The sequence below is a fragment of the Zootoca vivipara genome, chromosome 2 (genome assembly GCF_965207765.1).
Source record: "Zootoca vivipara chromosome 2, rZooViv2.hap1.1, whole genome shotgun sequence".
Taxonomy (NCBI): Eukaryota; Metazoa; Chordata; class Lepidosauria; order Squamata; family Lacertidae; genus Zootoca; species Zootoca vivipara.
Window position 1 is genome coordinate 62687464 of NC_142584.1, and position 15111 is coordinate 62702574.

A 15111-nucleotide genomic window follows, 5' to 3' on the forward strand; every position below is an offset into this window, starting at 1 on the left:
GGGGAGGGGAGGGGAGGAGGAGGAGGGGAGGGGAAGCGCCCTTCTCTGCTGTCGTAAAATCGGCAGACGCGTTGTGGCTGCGAAGATGGCGGCGCCCGCAATGCTCGGGGGTGAGTTTGGCGGTGGGGAGGGAGGGAGAGAAAAACGACGATGAAATGTGCCCAGGGGGCTGAGCATTTCTCCACCACCCCACAAAACGAAACCATCTAAAGCTTCATTTCTCGTTTTCAGGGGCCGCCCGATTGTGGAGCTTCTGCAACTCCTTCCGGACCGGGAGGTGAGTCTGCCCCGCGAGAGGGTCTGTATCTCTCTCTCTTTCTCTCAGGGTGATGAAGAGGCCTCTGGCGCACGAAAACAGCGAATGCAAAGCTGCCATCTTCTTTTAAAGGCACTTTTTGTGCATTTGGTGGTGTAGAATTATGGCGCCCAATGCAGCACTTTTGGTCAGTATCCAGGAGTTCGAGCGCATGACCAGCAGCAGTAACCACTGAGACTTAACAAACAAATCTTCCAAAGGTTTTTGTACTCCCGTGCTTAAGAGAGGTAGATTTAACAGCCCTGTACAGTGGTACCTCGGTTTATGAACACAATTGGTTCCGGAAGTCTGTTCATAAACTGAAGCGTTCATAAACTGAAGCGAACTTTCCCATTAAAAGTAATGGAAAGTGAATTAATCCGTTCCAGATGGGTCCGCGGCGTTCATAAACTGAAAATTCATAAACCGAGGTGTTCATAAACCGAGGTTCCACTGTATAGGGATTATGGCTGAGGCAGTGCTGTTGCCGTCAGCTGGAGAAGAAAGGGCTGGGCTGTTTGTGCCTCCAAGGCCCAAACCAGCCTCTAGAATCATGGAGTCAGAATCGTAGAGATGGAAGGAACCCTGTGGGTCAACTAGTCCAACCCTCAGCAATGCAAGTACAGTATATCAACTAAATCATCCATGACAGGTGGCCATCCAACCTCTGTGTGTCTGCTTTCTTAAATCAGTGCAGGAACAGAAAACATCTTCCATCAACAGCTACTAGGCTGGGTGGCTGAGGAATTTGCAACCTTGAAGTGACAGTATATAAATGCAATCAATCAATCAATCAATCAATCAATCAAGAGTATCCATCTGATGGTGAAATGAAACGCCCTCAGATTGTGCTTGAATACAGATAATATTTAAATGAATGAAGGCATGTGTAGAACGTCTTCACTCAGGTTATGCCTTGGTAACCTCTGCTTTGAAGATGGTCCAACAATTTCATTTAGTCCACAGTACAGCTGCCAAATTGCCAGAAAGGACCAGGCACTTTAAGTCAATTGCTCTTCCTGATCAGTTTCTGGGCTCAGTTTAAATCCCTTCAAAGTTTTGGACCAGAATATCAGGATTGTGTCTCCCCACGTGTGGTTAAGATATGTATTAGAGGTGTTTCTTCAAGTTGACATGCAGCAGGTGATTACTCTGCAAAGCCCCCATCCCCCATCATCATTGAACACAGGAGCCTTTGAGAGGGCACAAAAATGTTCATGAAACTTCACTTATTGTCCCTCAGCTGCATAGTTACTAGGAAAGAAAAGTGGAAGCCAGCATTTTATTAGCTGACCAGGAGGGAGCACACTTCTACCGCACAGAGAAGCCATTCTCATTCAGTAGGTATTACAGAGGAACAGTAGGGCTCTGAACTTCATTAATGAAGAATGTCACAGGGGAAAGATTTGGGAAGAATAAAAACACATGCACAGTTTTTATTTTATTTTATTTCAGTGGGATTACACATCTCTGCATGGTTAATGAATCACACCTTTATATAAGATGGCTTTAATGTGTGTAACCCAAAGCCAGTATTTTGCATCCTAATGGCAAATATAAGCAATAGCTTCCCTTTGTTTCCTTTGGACTGTGCTGGGAGACAGCTTGTGCCTGCTTTTAATTTTACAGGCTGTCTCTTGGTATTTGAATACCAGTGTGAGGACACAAAATACATATTTCTACAGATGCAAAAACTGAACATTTCGGGAAACGATAAATATTATATATATATATATATATATATATATATATATATATATATATATATATATAATGGACATTAACATGATTTGATAGTACTAGCTGAGACCCAAGGAGTATAAATGCTTTTTAAATTATGAAAATAATTTAAAAGAAATGTATCTGTAAATACAAATAGCAATAGGTAAATATATTTCTGGTGTTCTCTCTATAGGGGTGTGTTGAGCACTAGAGGGTGCCATCACCTAACAGTTTATTGCATCTCTGACTTTTGTCTTCTGGGTTTCTGTGGTTTCTGTCCTGTTGTTATTCTGTCTCTCACAGCTACAGTAAACCTACCATTAAAATTATGGACTGGTCATTTCTTCGTCAGAGGGCAAATGGGCAAATTTAGCAGGGGATAAAATACTTTTTTCTCCTCACGGTACATTGGAAATTTGCCTTCTCATAATACCTTTCATGCTATGAAAGCCTGGCAGCTTTAGTGTCCCTCCCACAACTAACCAGTGTGTAATCTTTTTCAAGGAAGTAAGCAAAGCTTAATTATAAAAACTGCTAATCATTGAAATTCTTTCCTTTCCCCCCCAGAAAGACCCAGCTTTCTTATTTTGCTGTCTCCAATCCCAGACCAGAAGTTACATCACTTAGTTGGAATAATAAGAAAAGCATTGGGATACATATGCCCAAATTAAAACATTTAGTATGTGGTTTCTGTTAGTTACTTCAAGCTCAGTTTTTCCCATATAGTGTATCTAACTGAATCGATACCACTTCATTTAGTAATTGATATTGAATATATTATTAGGAGCATATGTCCATAATGTATAAATAGGATAGCATTATGGATGCTGCCTACTGGGCTATCTTTGCCTCATTTCCTTGCATTAGACCTAGTGCCCCTCAAATCAGCAGGGCAATTGAACCAGCTTGGAGTATGTTACTCATTGATTAGGAGAGACAATGAAAGAACACATCCAGAGAAGTTGGGATGAAAAGCATCTAGCAATAAACCCCTTAAGTGATTATTATAATCTTCTTGGTGGAATGACAAATTCTTGTCTCACAGGTTACTAGCACCTTGCAGTGTTCCTCTTCTATCAAATATTCATACAAGTGCATCTCTTGGGGAGCTTGGAAGATGGGAAAAGAAGAATAGGATGGTTTATCCTCCACAGCAACCAGGAGAACCTCGAAGACCTGCAGTAAGACTTACATCTATTTATTACATAATTGTAGCGCAATGAACAGGGGTTCACTTTGTCTATTTTTGCAAGGTTGTAATTTCCGAGAAGAAGGCTTTGTATCAAACACACAGGCTTAAATGTTGGAAGCAATGACCCCCATTTTTTTAAAAAACCTATTTGTTAATTTTTTTTGAAAAGCAATAAAAATTAATTCGCAAAAAAGGAAGCAATGACTTACCAGACTTACCACATCCCAGCAGCTCTTTGACACAATTAATGACTGAAATAAAACATGATAAGGGGGACTTTGTTCAGGATCCTTACTCAGTTTTCATCCGCAAGCCTCTTTGAGTTCTGTCAGGGAAAAAGACAGGATATTATTATTATTATTTATTTCCAAGCCTCCGACTTTGCTTTGTCCTCTGTAATAGCCAGTGCTATTTAGCATGTCAGTCCTCACTGGCTGGTTTTTTTTAAAAAAAAAAATTTAAAGAATTTTTTTATTAATGTAAGGTCAAAAGTACAAACAATGTAACTTTCCTTAGTAACTGTGGTTATGTTTTTCTTATTTGTTTGTACTTTAGAATTTATATTAATAAAAAGCTCAGTGGCCGTTATTATGTGTGTGTATTTTTGTTTTACTAAAGATGAACTGTACTTCTGCAAACCTTGTTGTTGAAACCTCCCTCTTGTATGTAGATGGTACTAGTTTGGCTACATAAGGATCCAGGCTCAGGGAATGGAATTTGCTGTTAGTATCTAGGATTTCTGTGCTTGGCTAGATGGCCAAGCACATGATATTAAAATTTTAAAGTATCATTTTATTCCCCCCTCTGGTAAACGAAATTGATGCTAGATCTTGAATAGACATCATAGGATAAGGCATGTGTATCCCTAATTCTGTAGAAAATGAGTTGTTCTGTCTGCTGTATACAGGTAATAGGTTTATTCTGGCCTGAATTTCACTGATCACATCCTTATTTCTCCTGCCTTGGGCTGTACTTAGAAAACTGTAGCCGTAGTGGTACCCTTGTCAGCTTCCATTGTGTGCAGAACTAGATAAACTAAATATTAAAAGCCTGGCCACTGCAGGAAAGAGATGCTATTTTTTAAAAAGCTTGAAATCACTAGCTGGTAGCATGATATATGGGGCACTTGGGAGACTTGTATGAAAACTCTTTCAAGTTTTCCCATCAGGTATAGTAATCTTGGTCTTGCATTTTTTACAGCTTTTCTTTACCTTTAAATAATGAATTTACTGTCAGATGGTTTGGCTTGCTGCTGAGCACAGCTAAAATGAAAAATGGTTTCACTGCAGACAAATACAGTATTTATTTTTAAGTTCCTCATTTTTGTCTTCTGTGCGCATTTATCTGCTCGGTGAGCAATATGATTTGAAGTATACACACTATATTTTTGAGCAACAAAGTGCACATGAAATTTCACTTCTCAAATGATTAATGTATCTGGGTGAATTTTGCTTCTCTTTTACAAAGCCTTTTTTAAAAATGCATTGCCATTCTGTGGCTGGTACTGGCCCTTATGTGTTAGCAAAATAATAGTTGTGAAGGGATTATTATAATTAGCTTTTAAATCAGTTGTATATTGAGAACTTAACCTGCACTGACCTATTTTGTTAGGGTTGCCATACAGTAAATTGTTGAGCTTTTTTTTTTGCGGGGGGGGGGGGGGGAATTATTGAGCTTCTTGAGCATGGGTTGCCATACATCTGGATTTTCCTGGACATTTCAGTGATTACTGCCAGGACACTGTTTCTGACGGCCCAATCCCAGCAGTGTCCGAGAAATTCCAGACATATGCCAACCCTATATTATGTGCATTAATTTCATGAAATGTATCTCACTTATGAAGACTGACTGAGGCACAGCGGAGAATTAGTATGGTAGTTGAACAGCTTTGTGTTGAGCAATGCTAGAATAATCTGTGTCAAAGGCCTGTTGGCTAATTTTTGCACCTGGAAAATGGAAAGGATGAATTCATTTCAACATGGAGTGAACTGCATGTGGAGCATGGATCCTTTCCTTCCATGGCCAGCTGCAAAGACCAACAGGTGTTTGCAGGTAGGGGAGGGAGAGACACCAAGTCATTGCATAACACTTTTTAAAGGTAGGAACAAGTCAGCCAGACTATAGTTGGTGACCATAAAGCTGCCCACATGAAATACTAAGCATTATCTATTATGTAGTAAGAGACAAATAACACAATATAGTTGGAATTACAGTTTTCGCTGCTTCCATTTTTGCCTGTTGTCATGTAAAGTCTGTCAGACATAATTTTTGGGAGGTGGAGGAGGAAATGTTTTCTATTTTCAAAGTAGTAGAGAAACTGGGGGTGGTGAGGAGAAAACAAAAGACATTGTTGTCCCATCTCTTTTATATAGGAAATATACCACTGTCGAAGACACATTAAATACAGTAAGGACAAGATGTGGTACCTGGCAAAACTGGTAAGAGGATTGATTTTTGTAGGCTTAATCTTGTTAGGATTATGGGATTTTTTTTCTTGGTGACGGCTGTATTTTAGTGCCCTCTTTACACGTGGTTGCATTTGATTTTTTAAAAAAACGCTCTTTCCTTGTAAAAGCCCTGGATAAAATGTTACATAAGTTTACTTAAAGAAGCAGAGGATGCTTTGCGCTACTGTATCTGTTGACTATGGCTTTCCCATGTTACAGTTTCCATGTGGAAACCTTTTGAAACTCTGTTATTTATGTTTGGAAAACATTCTTGGTGAAAGGTTTTGCAAGGTGAAGGCAAGCCACATAGTGGGGGCTGATCATACAGCAATTGCATAGCTTGCTGTGTCAAGCAGCTGCACATGAAAGTAGTTTTAAATAGCCTTTTCCTTTCTGCAAAACCCCAGCCAGTATGGCCAACAGTCAGGGATAATAGGAGTTGCAGTCCTTCAGCACTTGTCACGCCACAGTTTAGCCATATGTGCACGATAGATTTGAAAGCCTTATTCATAGGAAGCTTTCTATTTATTTATTTTTGCAGTGCATTTGAGATTAGGAATTTTTCTTCTCTGTATCAATTTTGTAGTCCTTAATGCTCTTTGTCAGAGTTTTTGTTCATTTTTGTTTTTTGTACCACAGCACTTACATAAAACTCTAAAATAACTCAGTGTTGCATAGTTCTACACTGAAACTAATGCTTATAATGTGGTTTGTTCCACTATACAGTGGTACCTCAGGTTACAAACGCTTCAGGTTACAGACGCTTCAGGTTACAGACTCCCCTAACCCAGAAATAGTACCTCGGGTTAAGAACTTTGCTTCAGGATGAGAACAGAAATCGTGCTGCAGCGGCACGGCAGCAGCAGGAGCCCCCATTAGCTAAAGTGGTGTCTCAGGTTAAGAACAGTTTCAGGTTAAGAACGGACCTTCGGAATGAATTAAGTTCTTGACCAGAGGTACCACTGTATATGAATTATATACTGTATTGAGAATTTCTCCCATCTCTGTGTTGCTTTTCATTTCAGATACGAGGCATGTCCATAGATCAGGCACTAGCTCAGTTGGAATTCAATGACAAAAAGGGAGCAAAAGTGATAAAAGAGGTATGTTTCTTCAGAATTTAATTTACCATTCTCTATTAAATCCATATATTTCTATCTTTTAGATGATATTTCTGTGCTAGTTCATATTGTTTATAACTGGTTTATTCTTTTATAAGCCTTGGATTGTATGCTGTATTTTTGAACAAGTTGGTGAACTGCTTAGAGAACTTTGTTAAATACAACATACACACACACACACACACACACACACACAGAGAGAGAGAGAGAGAGAGAGAGAGAGAGAGAGAGAGAGAGAGAGAGAGATGTGTGTGTGGCTGAGAGCTTGCATGGTTTTATCTCTCATCCTCAATCACTGTTGTGCTAGTTGATGTGGGTATATCTAATTTTCCTGCCAGGATTTTTATGCCTGAAACAGCATTTCCACTTTTGTGCTGGCAAAAGTGTAATTATATTGTTTGGCATCTGTGGCAGGGAAGTCTCTGACTCTGGATGCAGTGGCACATAATGTAGAGAGATTTTGGGAACTAGACTGTTTGCAGTCCTACTTCTGTGTGGGAAAAGAACATTTTCAATTTGGCTGGGGTTAAAATCTGCCACAGGACATGTTGCCATGAGGTAGGGAAGCTAAGAAGCAAAGTACCCTAAGGCAAGGAAGTTGAATACCGTAAATGCATTGTTTCCTTTTTTAATTTAAAGGTGAGTAGGTATTACTGTGCATTTGAAAACTCCAGGATTAAAAATTTACATAATCTTAATTTGTAATTTTTCCTTCTTTGCAACAGGTCCTTCTTGAAGCCCAAGAAATGGCGGTGAGGAAGCATAATGTAGAATTTAGATCCAACTTACACATTGGTAAATAGTTCATTATTCTAGAAGACATCTTCTAAAGTGCCATCCCTTTCTCTGCCCTGCAAACCACCTTTGCCCCTAGAAAAGCCTCTCTGGAAGGTTGGCAGGCCATTCTGAACAATTAGGGATGGGTTACATAAGGTTTGGAGGGTGGTGATGGCTCTGATGGCACTTCCTGTGTCCATCTAACTTTGCTCAACAGGGCCCAACCAGAGCTTTGTGTATCCAGTGTGTTCCATAGTTTTTCATCTCCGAGTAGCCTTGGCATGAGAAGATTTCTCTACTGGAAGGTCACATTAAAAATTTTCAGATTAAATGTTGGGTTTTAAAAAATGTAATCCATGCTAAGGATGATTGATTGATTCCCACTCCAATCAAATATTTTGGTTCAAATATTATTGTTTATTGGAAAAACTTCCATTTATACAGTAAGTAAAAAACACATGGCATACCCCCCCCCAGTTTTGCTTACTAAACACAACCTAACTGATCCTAGGTGATTAAGGGCATCAGAAAATGTTGTTATTGTTAATTCCTGCCCCCCCCCAAAGAAAAATCCCACAAAAATTCAATGAAAGCTTCAAAATGGAGGGTTTTGTATGTCTCTCAGTGTCCCTGCAGTTTCTTGGTTTATTAAGTACTGAAATGTCATGAGAACTATTACATAAAAATCAGTGGGATATGTCTAAGATGAGGATGTCTGATTCATTGTGTGGATTTTGAGTATCTTTGTGCTTAGATAGGGGAAATATTTAATCAACACAACATGTAAAGCCTACTGATTACCTGTATACATAAGACTTCATAAATGATACTGAATACATTCAACTTCAATGAGAGTTCTTGGCCTACTAGATTCCTTGGAGCAAATATATTTCATTGCTCAAATTCTGGCAAGGAGTAGACTTGCCTGATGACATCTTCCAATAGATTAAAGATAGGCTTCTAATTTCCTAGCACTGTTGGGGATAGCAGCAATTTTACAACCAGCTGTAGAAATTGCACCATACTTTACTGATAGCTGCATAAAAAGTAGGGTAGACCAGGCATCCCCAAACTTCAGCCCGCCAGATGTTTTGGACTACAATTCCCATCTTCCCCGACCACTGGTCTTGTTAGCTAGGGATCATGGGAGTTGTAGGCCAAACATCTGGAGGGCCACAGTTTGGGGATGCCTGGGGTAGACCTTTGAAAAGTAATTCAACCTGCATGTGGATTAAGTATAACTTCAGTCCTTGCAGCTGTAGTTGTTTGACATTACTTGCCCTAGCATTTGTATACATGAAAAGTGCATTATTCCATATAGGTGTTAAACACAATAATCCATTTTTCATCATCAGCCCATTTCTGTTGGTTTGTAATTCATTTTGCTGTGGCAGGTTAGCCAGCAGTTCACATTTTACTTCCCAGCAACTGATCACCTGTCAACCTTTAATTGAGGTAAAAAGGTTCTAAATTAAGTGCATTTAGATCTGGCATTTAGGTATAGCCCTCTGAGTTCTCCATATCAAATGGACCCTTTTAACTTACCTTTATAATGCTGCTGTCATAGGAAGCTCATTTCTCTTTTAAACATATGATGACAAAAAGCAGTGTAGAAATGGCTTCTAGCAAAGGGGGAAATAAAATGTCATTTTGTCATGATTCATAACGCCTCGAGTGGACGTTCCAGGGGAAAGTGACTGACCAGCTTAGTGAATTATGCTTTCCTAGGGGAAGGCTTAAAAAGGGTGGGTTGGGTTTTGGCCGCACAAAAACCTTTGATAGATGAAACTCACAGTTATAGAAGAAATACTTAGTGAAATACTTAGTGAAAAATGAGTAACAGTAGTAGTTTTCATTAATTTGTTTAATGTTTTTGCTGCTGGTTGACACAGGTCCTATTTTTTCAGCCATTTTTAAAAAAGAAATTTTTCTTTTGTACTGATTTCTTCTATGCCACGTTGTTATCACACTTCTTTAATAAAGTTAGTTGTCTACCTAAATGGGGGTGGGGTGAGGAATGGACATTCTGAAGGGAAAGGATTTGCATATAGCTTTATTGTAGGCCCAGATAAATAAACAGGACCGGTATATTTTTCTATGGTTTGGTTTGTAATTTTTGACGTGGCACATTAAAAAGAGAAATCCAGGTCTCTCAAGGCATTGAGTGAGCCAGATGTTCGGCTGAGGGTTTTTTAAAATAGAATTTATGTTATGGCCTGCGTTCTCCCTTTCTTTTAACGTCTACTTTATGTCTTCTAGCTGAATCCTTCTCTGGAAAAGGGCACTACCTGAAAAGGATCCGCTACCATGGCAAAGGCTTTTTTGGCATTATGGACAAAGTCAAGTGCCATTACTTTGTGAAATTAGTCGAAGGCCCACCTCCACCTCCAGAGAAACCAAAGACTGCTTTTGATCATGCAAAGGAGTATGTGCAGCAGCTTCGTAGCCGAACCATTACTAACACATTGTAATATTCCCCACTGCGTTGTTCCCTTTTTTGTGATAACCATGTAAATAAAGTACATTTTAAAAATCAGTTTCTAATTAGGCTCAGGTGTCTCCTATAGACACAAAAATATGTACGGTGACTAGGAAAGAATATCAAACACTAGGCAAGTACAGTGCCTCAGATCTAGATGATACTTGAGAAAAGTGGTAGGGAGTGGTCCCAAATGAGGAAGCTACAATCTGATTTTTCAGTTTGGTTCTTTCCCAGTAGTAATTGCACTGGGAGTATTGCTTTTCTTGATCTTTTAGTCTGTAAGTATGCTTTAGCACATGCTGAGAATGCAAAAAAGATTTAATGGGATATCCAATCTAAAGGGGGCTTGCATTGACAGAAGTGCTTTTAGCTACTGGAATGATAGTAAATGGATTCAATTAATGGTGTTTTGGGTTTGTAGCTATTTTAGATTTCCGCCCTGTTTTGAAACATTGTTAAAGCATTATAGATCTATTTCATTAAAGTGTCCCAACCTGAACATGGGGCATATGGCGACAGCTGGTTAAAAATGAGTGAGGGGTGAATGTCACAAATTACAATATATTCTGAAGACACATGATTCAGCTGCCATGCTGTAGTTGCGGAGTTTTGGTTATTGTCAGCACCTGGATGAGAGACTTGCCTAGGAACTGTATGTACACATGATTTGAATTCCATCAAGAAATGCAGGGAATGAAAAAACAAAAACACTTAACAGTTCGTGTTTAACTAGCAGGCAAAGCTCTGTGAGTGCAACTGCCTTTTCTTCATTCTTTTCTTTTGCATAATAATTCATTAAAGAATATGGAATGGACAGTCAGTTTTGTTCACTGACAAGAATTGGCAGGAAATACGCATTTGGTTTGATGATCGCTTTTGATATCTTCTCATGCATCACAGAAGGGGGGGGATGTTTCCGAGCAGCTGCACAGTAAACAAGTAATGAGGAGAAATTTCAGTTTAGTACAATGTAACTGCAGATGACGCTACTGTTCATTTTCTGGGGGTACATATAGAAATAATACAGCCCTTCTTAGTTGCCTCTTGGCACTCAGTTGCACTAGGAGTCCCTGATATGTGCAGAAGCCTGTTAATCTCTGAGGAAATGAAATGCTTAGCAGTAATAGAGCATGTGCACCTAGATTACAAAAGGAAATTGACACTGATTATAAAGTTCTTTATTTTTGATGGGAAGCAACTTACTCTATGCTTTTTGTGCTCTTAGCTGTGTATTACAGAGCAGCCTCCTCTTCAGGATAATGATGCATTTCATTTCAGGTCAGGGGTGAGGAGACTTAGGAACCAAATGCAACCCACCAAGTCTGCCTATCGGGCCCCTGTGACTCTCCCTAGGCTACACTTCCTCAGCCGCACCTGTCTCTCTAGGTCCCACTTGCTACCAGCCCTACTTTTGAGTGTTTGCCTGGCTGGAATCTGTCCTGGAACTCGTGACAACGCCTCTTGCTTATCTGCACGGAGGGTAGAGCAGGGCGGGTGTAAAACTAACCTAATACACAAAGGTTACAATTGTTGCTCTTCCTACTTTTGCCTCTGGCTTCAACCATCACTGCCATGAGCTCCACCCACGCTGACGGGAATGTCTGTTTTTGTCTGAAAAAGTTTCTCCGCTCCCGTTTTAGATGGTGAGGTTAATCTAATCTACTTTTAGCTTTTTTGTTTAATTGTAACCAGCTGGCTTAAAGAAAACGGATAGCTGTATGAACTGAAATTTGTGTGACCTATTTATTATTGAGTGGCCTTTATTAGTCTAGACTAGAGCAAGTTTGAAATCCTCAAAAGTTGGCTCAGGCAACTTGATTTTTGAGGATTTAAAACTTCCTCAAACAGAGACAGTTCTAGGGGAGTCACACCAGGCACAGAGCTGCTGGGGCACCGGAGCGGGCACACCACTATTACTCCAATTGAAGGCTCGGAGGGGGGGAGTCTGCTGGATTTTGGCGTTTCACCAGGCACCACTGAAATTTGAGATGCCAAGGTCCACCAAAGGCAACATGTAGAAGGGGCTTCAGAAAGAGCAAGCAAATATAGTTTCACTGTATTCCCACAGAACCTTCCGGGCCTTTAGCTCCCCTCCACAGAAAGCCTTTATATCCAGTGCTAGAACCACACTCTTCTCCCCACCTCCTTGCTTCTAGCAACCATAAACTAGATACTGGTTTCCAACAAAGTTGTAGATTGCTCCATGTTGCCTTCATATTTTGTGAACAACCCAGCTTCTCGAAAGTCTGAGGGGAAAGAAGTTATTCCTTTGCTCCTCCAAGTACCTGATAGACCACCAAAAAAGCCCTCCCTATTGTAAATGGTTCTCCTTTATTATTAAAGTGGGGTGTCTATGGGAGTTTTGCTGCTGCCTAAACGTGAGGCAGAAAAGATAGAATCTTCTCTGGTGGTTTTTCCATTTGCTAATCGTTGGTAGGCTGATTTCAGCTGATGCTTCCAAGGAAGCTGACAAGGCAATGCAATAATTTAAAAAATGGCAGAACACAAGCAATAAAGCAGAAATGGTAGAAGTAAAGTTTATCCATGGAAAGGCAGGGACCTCTTTACACAGTGCCAGAAAGCAAAATCATTGCCAGCCAAGCGTCTGCGGAGAACAATCTACAACAGAGGTACCATCACTGAAAATGTCCTGTCTCTGTAATAGGGCTTCTGATTTAGATCTTGACAAACTGGTGGGCTTATATGGGCTAGGTGATTATATGGATGTGTAGGGATTTAAAAGTTAATACCAACATCTTGAATTGAATGTGGAAACAAATTTAGAATTTGTCAAGATTTTTTTTAATACTGGCAAGCTCTGTTCAAAATACCCAGTGCCGGTGAGCAACCTGCCTGTTGTGTTTTGAACCAACCTAAGTTTCTAAATAGGTTTTAAGGTCCACTCCTCCCCTCTGCTCCAAAACACTGAAGCAACCTAGTTCAGATGTTTACTAGATCATGGATACCCATAGCAAGACTTCTGTCCATGAGGCAATTTGTGCCATGGGTATTATTTGGTTATATAAGTGAAGCAATGGATCTTACAGCATCTGCAAACAACATACTCGATTCTAGGGAGAGTTTGTTGCTCAAGAACAGATTGAAGACAATCTCTAAAGCCTATCATCAATAGTACCTTCATTTTGACTGGGCTGAGCTTATCAGCTCTCATCCAGTCAGTTACAGACTGCTGGGACCTGATCTACATTCCACTGACTCACCTGGTTCAACTGAGACCTGTTATCCTTTGCAGAAAAATAGGTCAAAGCAAGCTCTCCACCTCTTCAAAATATCCCCAGCAGCAGAAGGCAGTATGCACACATAAGGCATAATGTTGCATCATGTTTCTTTCATTTTTTTCTTGCGTTGTTACTGGGAAAACAAATACTTTTCAAAAACCTTCAAGACTACAGTGAGAGGAGAATTGTGCCGTCTGGTGCTGATTTTGCACTCTGCCAAGACAACCAGCCACTAGGACTCTTCATTCTCATACAGGGGTGTTAGCCTGGTGCCTTCTAGATGTGGAGGGAGGCTAGCCTGCTGCCTTCTAGATGTGGTTGATTGAACTCCTAGTTCCCATCATCCGTAACCATTGGCCATGCTTAGGCTGGGGCTGATGGGAGTTGGAGGCCAGCAACCTCTGGAGGGCCGCAGATTAACCACTGCTGCTTTGGGAACAAGGGGACCTGCCCTTTTTCATACAAAAAGGATTGTGCAGGATTGAGGAGTTTGGTGTTTGAGGATTTGTGCCCTCTGATGCATATCCTTAAGAACCCAAAGTCTCCCATCACCTCCACCAAAATATCACTTTGGTGTCAAAGAACCTTCCAAGCAGTAAAGTGAAGATGGGAATAATTGGCAGCCAAAGTGCATCCTTAGAACCCAAATCCTTTCTCTCCCCAAAAAGCAATTTCTCCTTTCCTGCCCAAGGCTAATTGTGGTGGAAAGTACCACCCATGGATTTTCGCAGATCCCTTCCTTCCTGCATTCTGATTCTAATAACCACCCACAAACTAGGCTAGGTTTTATTTAAAGCAATTTTGCCAGAAAGCAAAGGCAATTTGTTCTTATTTTCTGTGCACGTGTGGCAAAAACTCCCTAATGAGTACAGCTCCAGCAAGGAATTGCTTGTCAATCAATATCCATAATTTTCTTTGATCATCCAGTTTTTCAATGTCATTTTCAGAAGGTTCAGCTATTTTTCTTTGATATTGACATACATTGAGCTTATCTTCAATAGTGGTCAATATCTTTTATAATGTTCTTGCCACATGGGTAGGTTCCATCTGGATGAAGCATGTATATTTCACTTTTTCATTGTCGGGGATGCTGATTCCATCTGAGAGATGCTTAAGCATGCAATATCTTTCCTCTGAATGTGATTAGTTTATATTTAACAAGTACATCTCTGCCCAAAATTGTATTTTTACTTACATTTTTAAAAATGGAAAAATGTGAAGTGCCAACCTTCCTCGTGTCATTTTGCATTGCCATACCTCAGAGAGATTTCAGCGTGATGAGACTTCAGAGGAATAGGATCACATTCCATCAAATTACCCAGCCCATTTAGCCTAAGGCGTTTATTAGCATCCTCTAGTCAAGGGAAGAGAGTTGTCTCAAGTGCTTCTTATGCAACTAAAAAGCACAGTTTTAGTCACTGGTCAGGCAGATAAGCTTTGATTAACCACTAGTTTATTGCTCATAGTTCAATTCAACGTTGAAAAGCTGTTTATATAACACAATGTGATTGTTTTCTAAATTATATGAGCTTGCCACATGAGTGTAGCCAGGATTTTTTTTGGGGGGGGAGGGCAGGCTTTATGTTGGGGGGAGGGGGACAGAACTGAGTTATCTGTGACACAATTGTTCAGTTAGTTATTTTCATTTATTGATAGGGGGGCAGTTGCCTCCTCCTCCCCTTGGCTACGCCCATGCCTTTCCAGAATATATGTTTGCCTGCATATGTTGTTGTTGTTTAGTCGTTTAGTCGTGTCCGACTCTTCGTGACCCCATGGACCATAGCACGCCAGGCACTCCTGTCTTGCACTGCCTCCCGTAGTTTGGTCAAACTCATG

General features: G+C 40.3%; 1 protein-coding gene across 2 annotated transcripts; it reads left to right on the plus strand.

The window, feature by feature from the left end:
• The first annotated feature begins 64 nt into the window (after nucleotides 1-64).
• MRPL22 (mitochondrial ribosomal protein L22) lies at nucleotides 65-10090 on the plus strand. Of its 2 annotated transcripts, none has more exons than XM_035105739.3 (7): nucleotides 65-110; nucleotides 232-443; nucleotides 3063-3198; nucleotides 5582-5647; nucleotides 6682-6759; nucleotides 7503-7572; nucleotides 9814-10090. In XM_035105739.3, exons 2-7 carry the CDS (start codon nucleotides 430-432, stop codon nucleotides 10023-10025), a joined length of 576 nt encoding a protein of 191 aa, XP_034961630.1. In that variant the 5' UTR covers nucleotides 65-110; nucleotides 232-429; the 3' UTR covers nucleotides 10026-10090. The 2 variants fall into 2 exon arrangements, with proteins under 2 accessions (XP_034961630.1, XP_034961629.1); XM_035105738.3 differs by having other exon boundaries at nucleotides 232-277.
• Nucleotides 10091-15111: the final 5021 nt, after the last annotated feature.

Bases quoted from the DNA above. Each gene is read 5' to 3' on its own strand.
- MRPL22 (XM_035105738.3), top strand. From the start codon at position 86: ATGGCGGCGCCCGCAATGCTCGGGG. The intron at 3,199-5,581 runs GTAAGACTTACA...TCTTTTATATAG, and splicing joins GAGAACCTCGAAGACCTGCA to GAAATATACCACTGTCGAAG. The intron at 5,648-6,681 runs GTAAGAGGATTG...TTTTCATTTCAG, and splicing joins TGTGGTACCTGGCAAAACTG to ATACGAGGCATGTCCATAGA.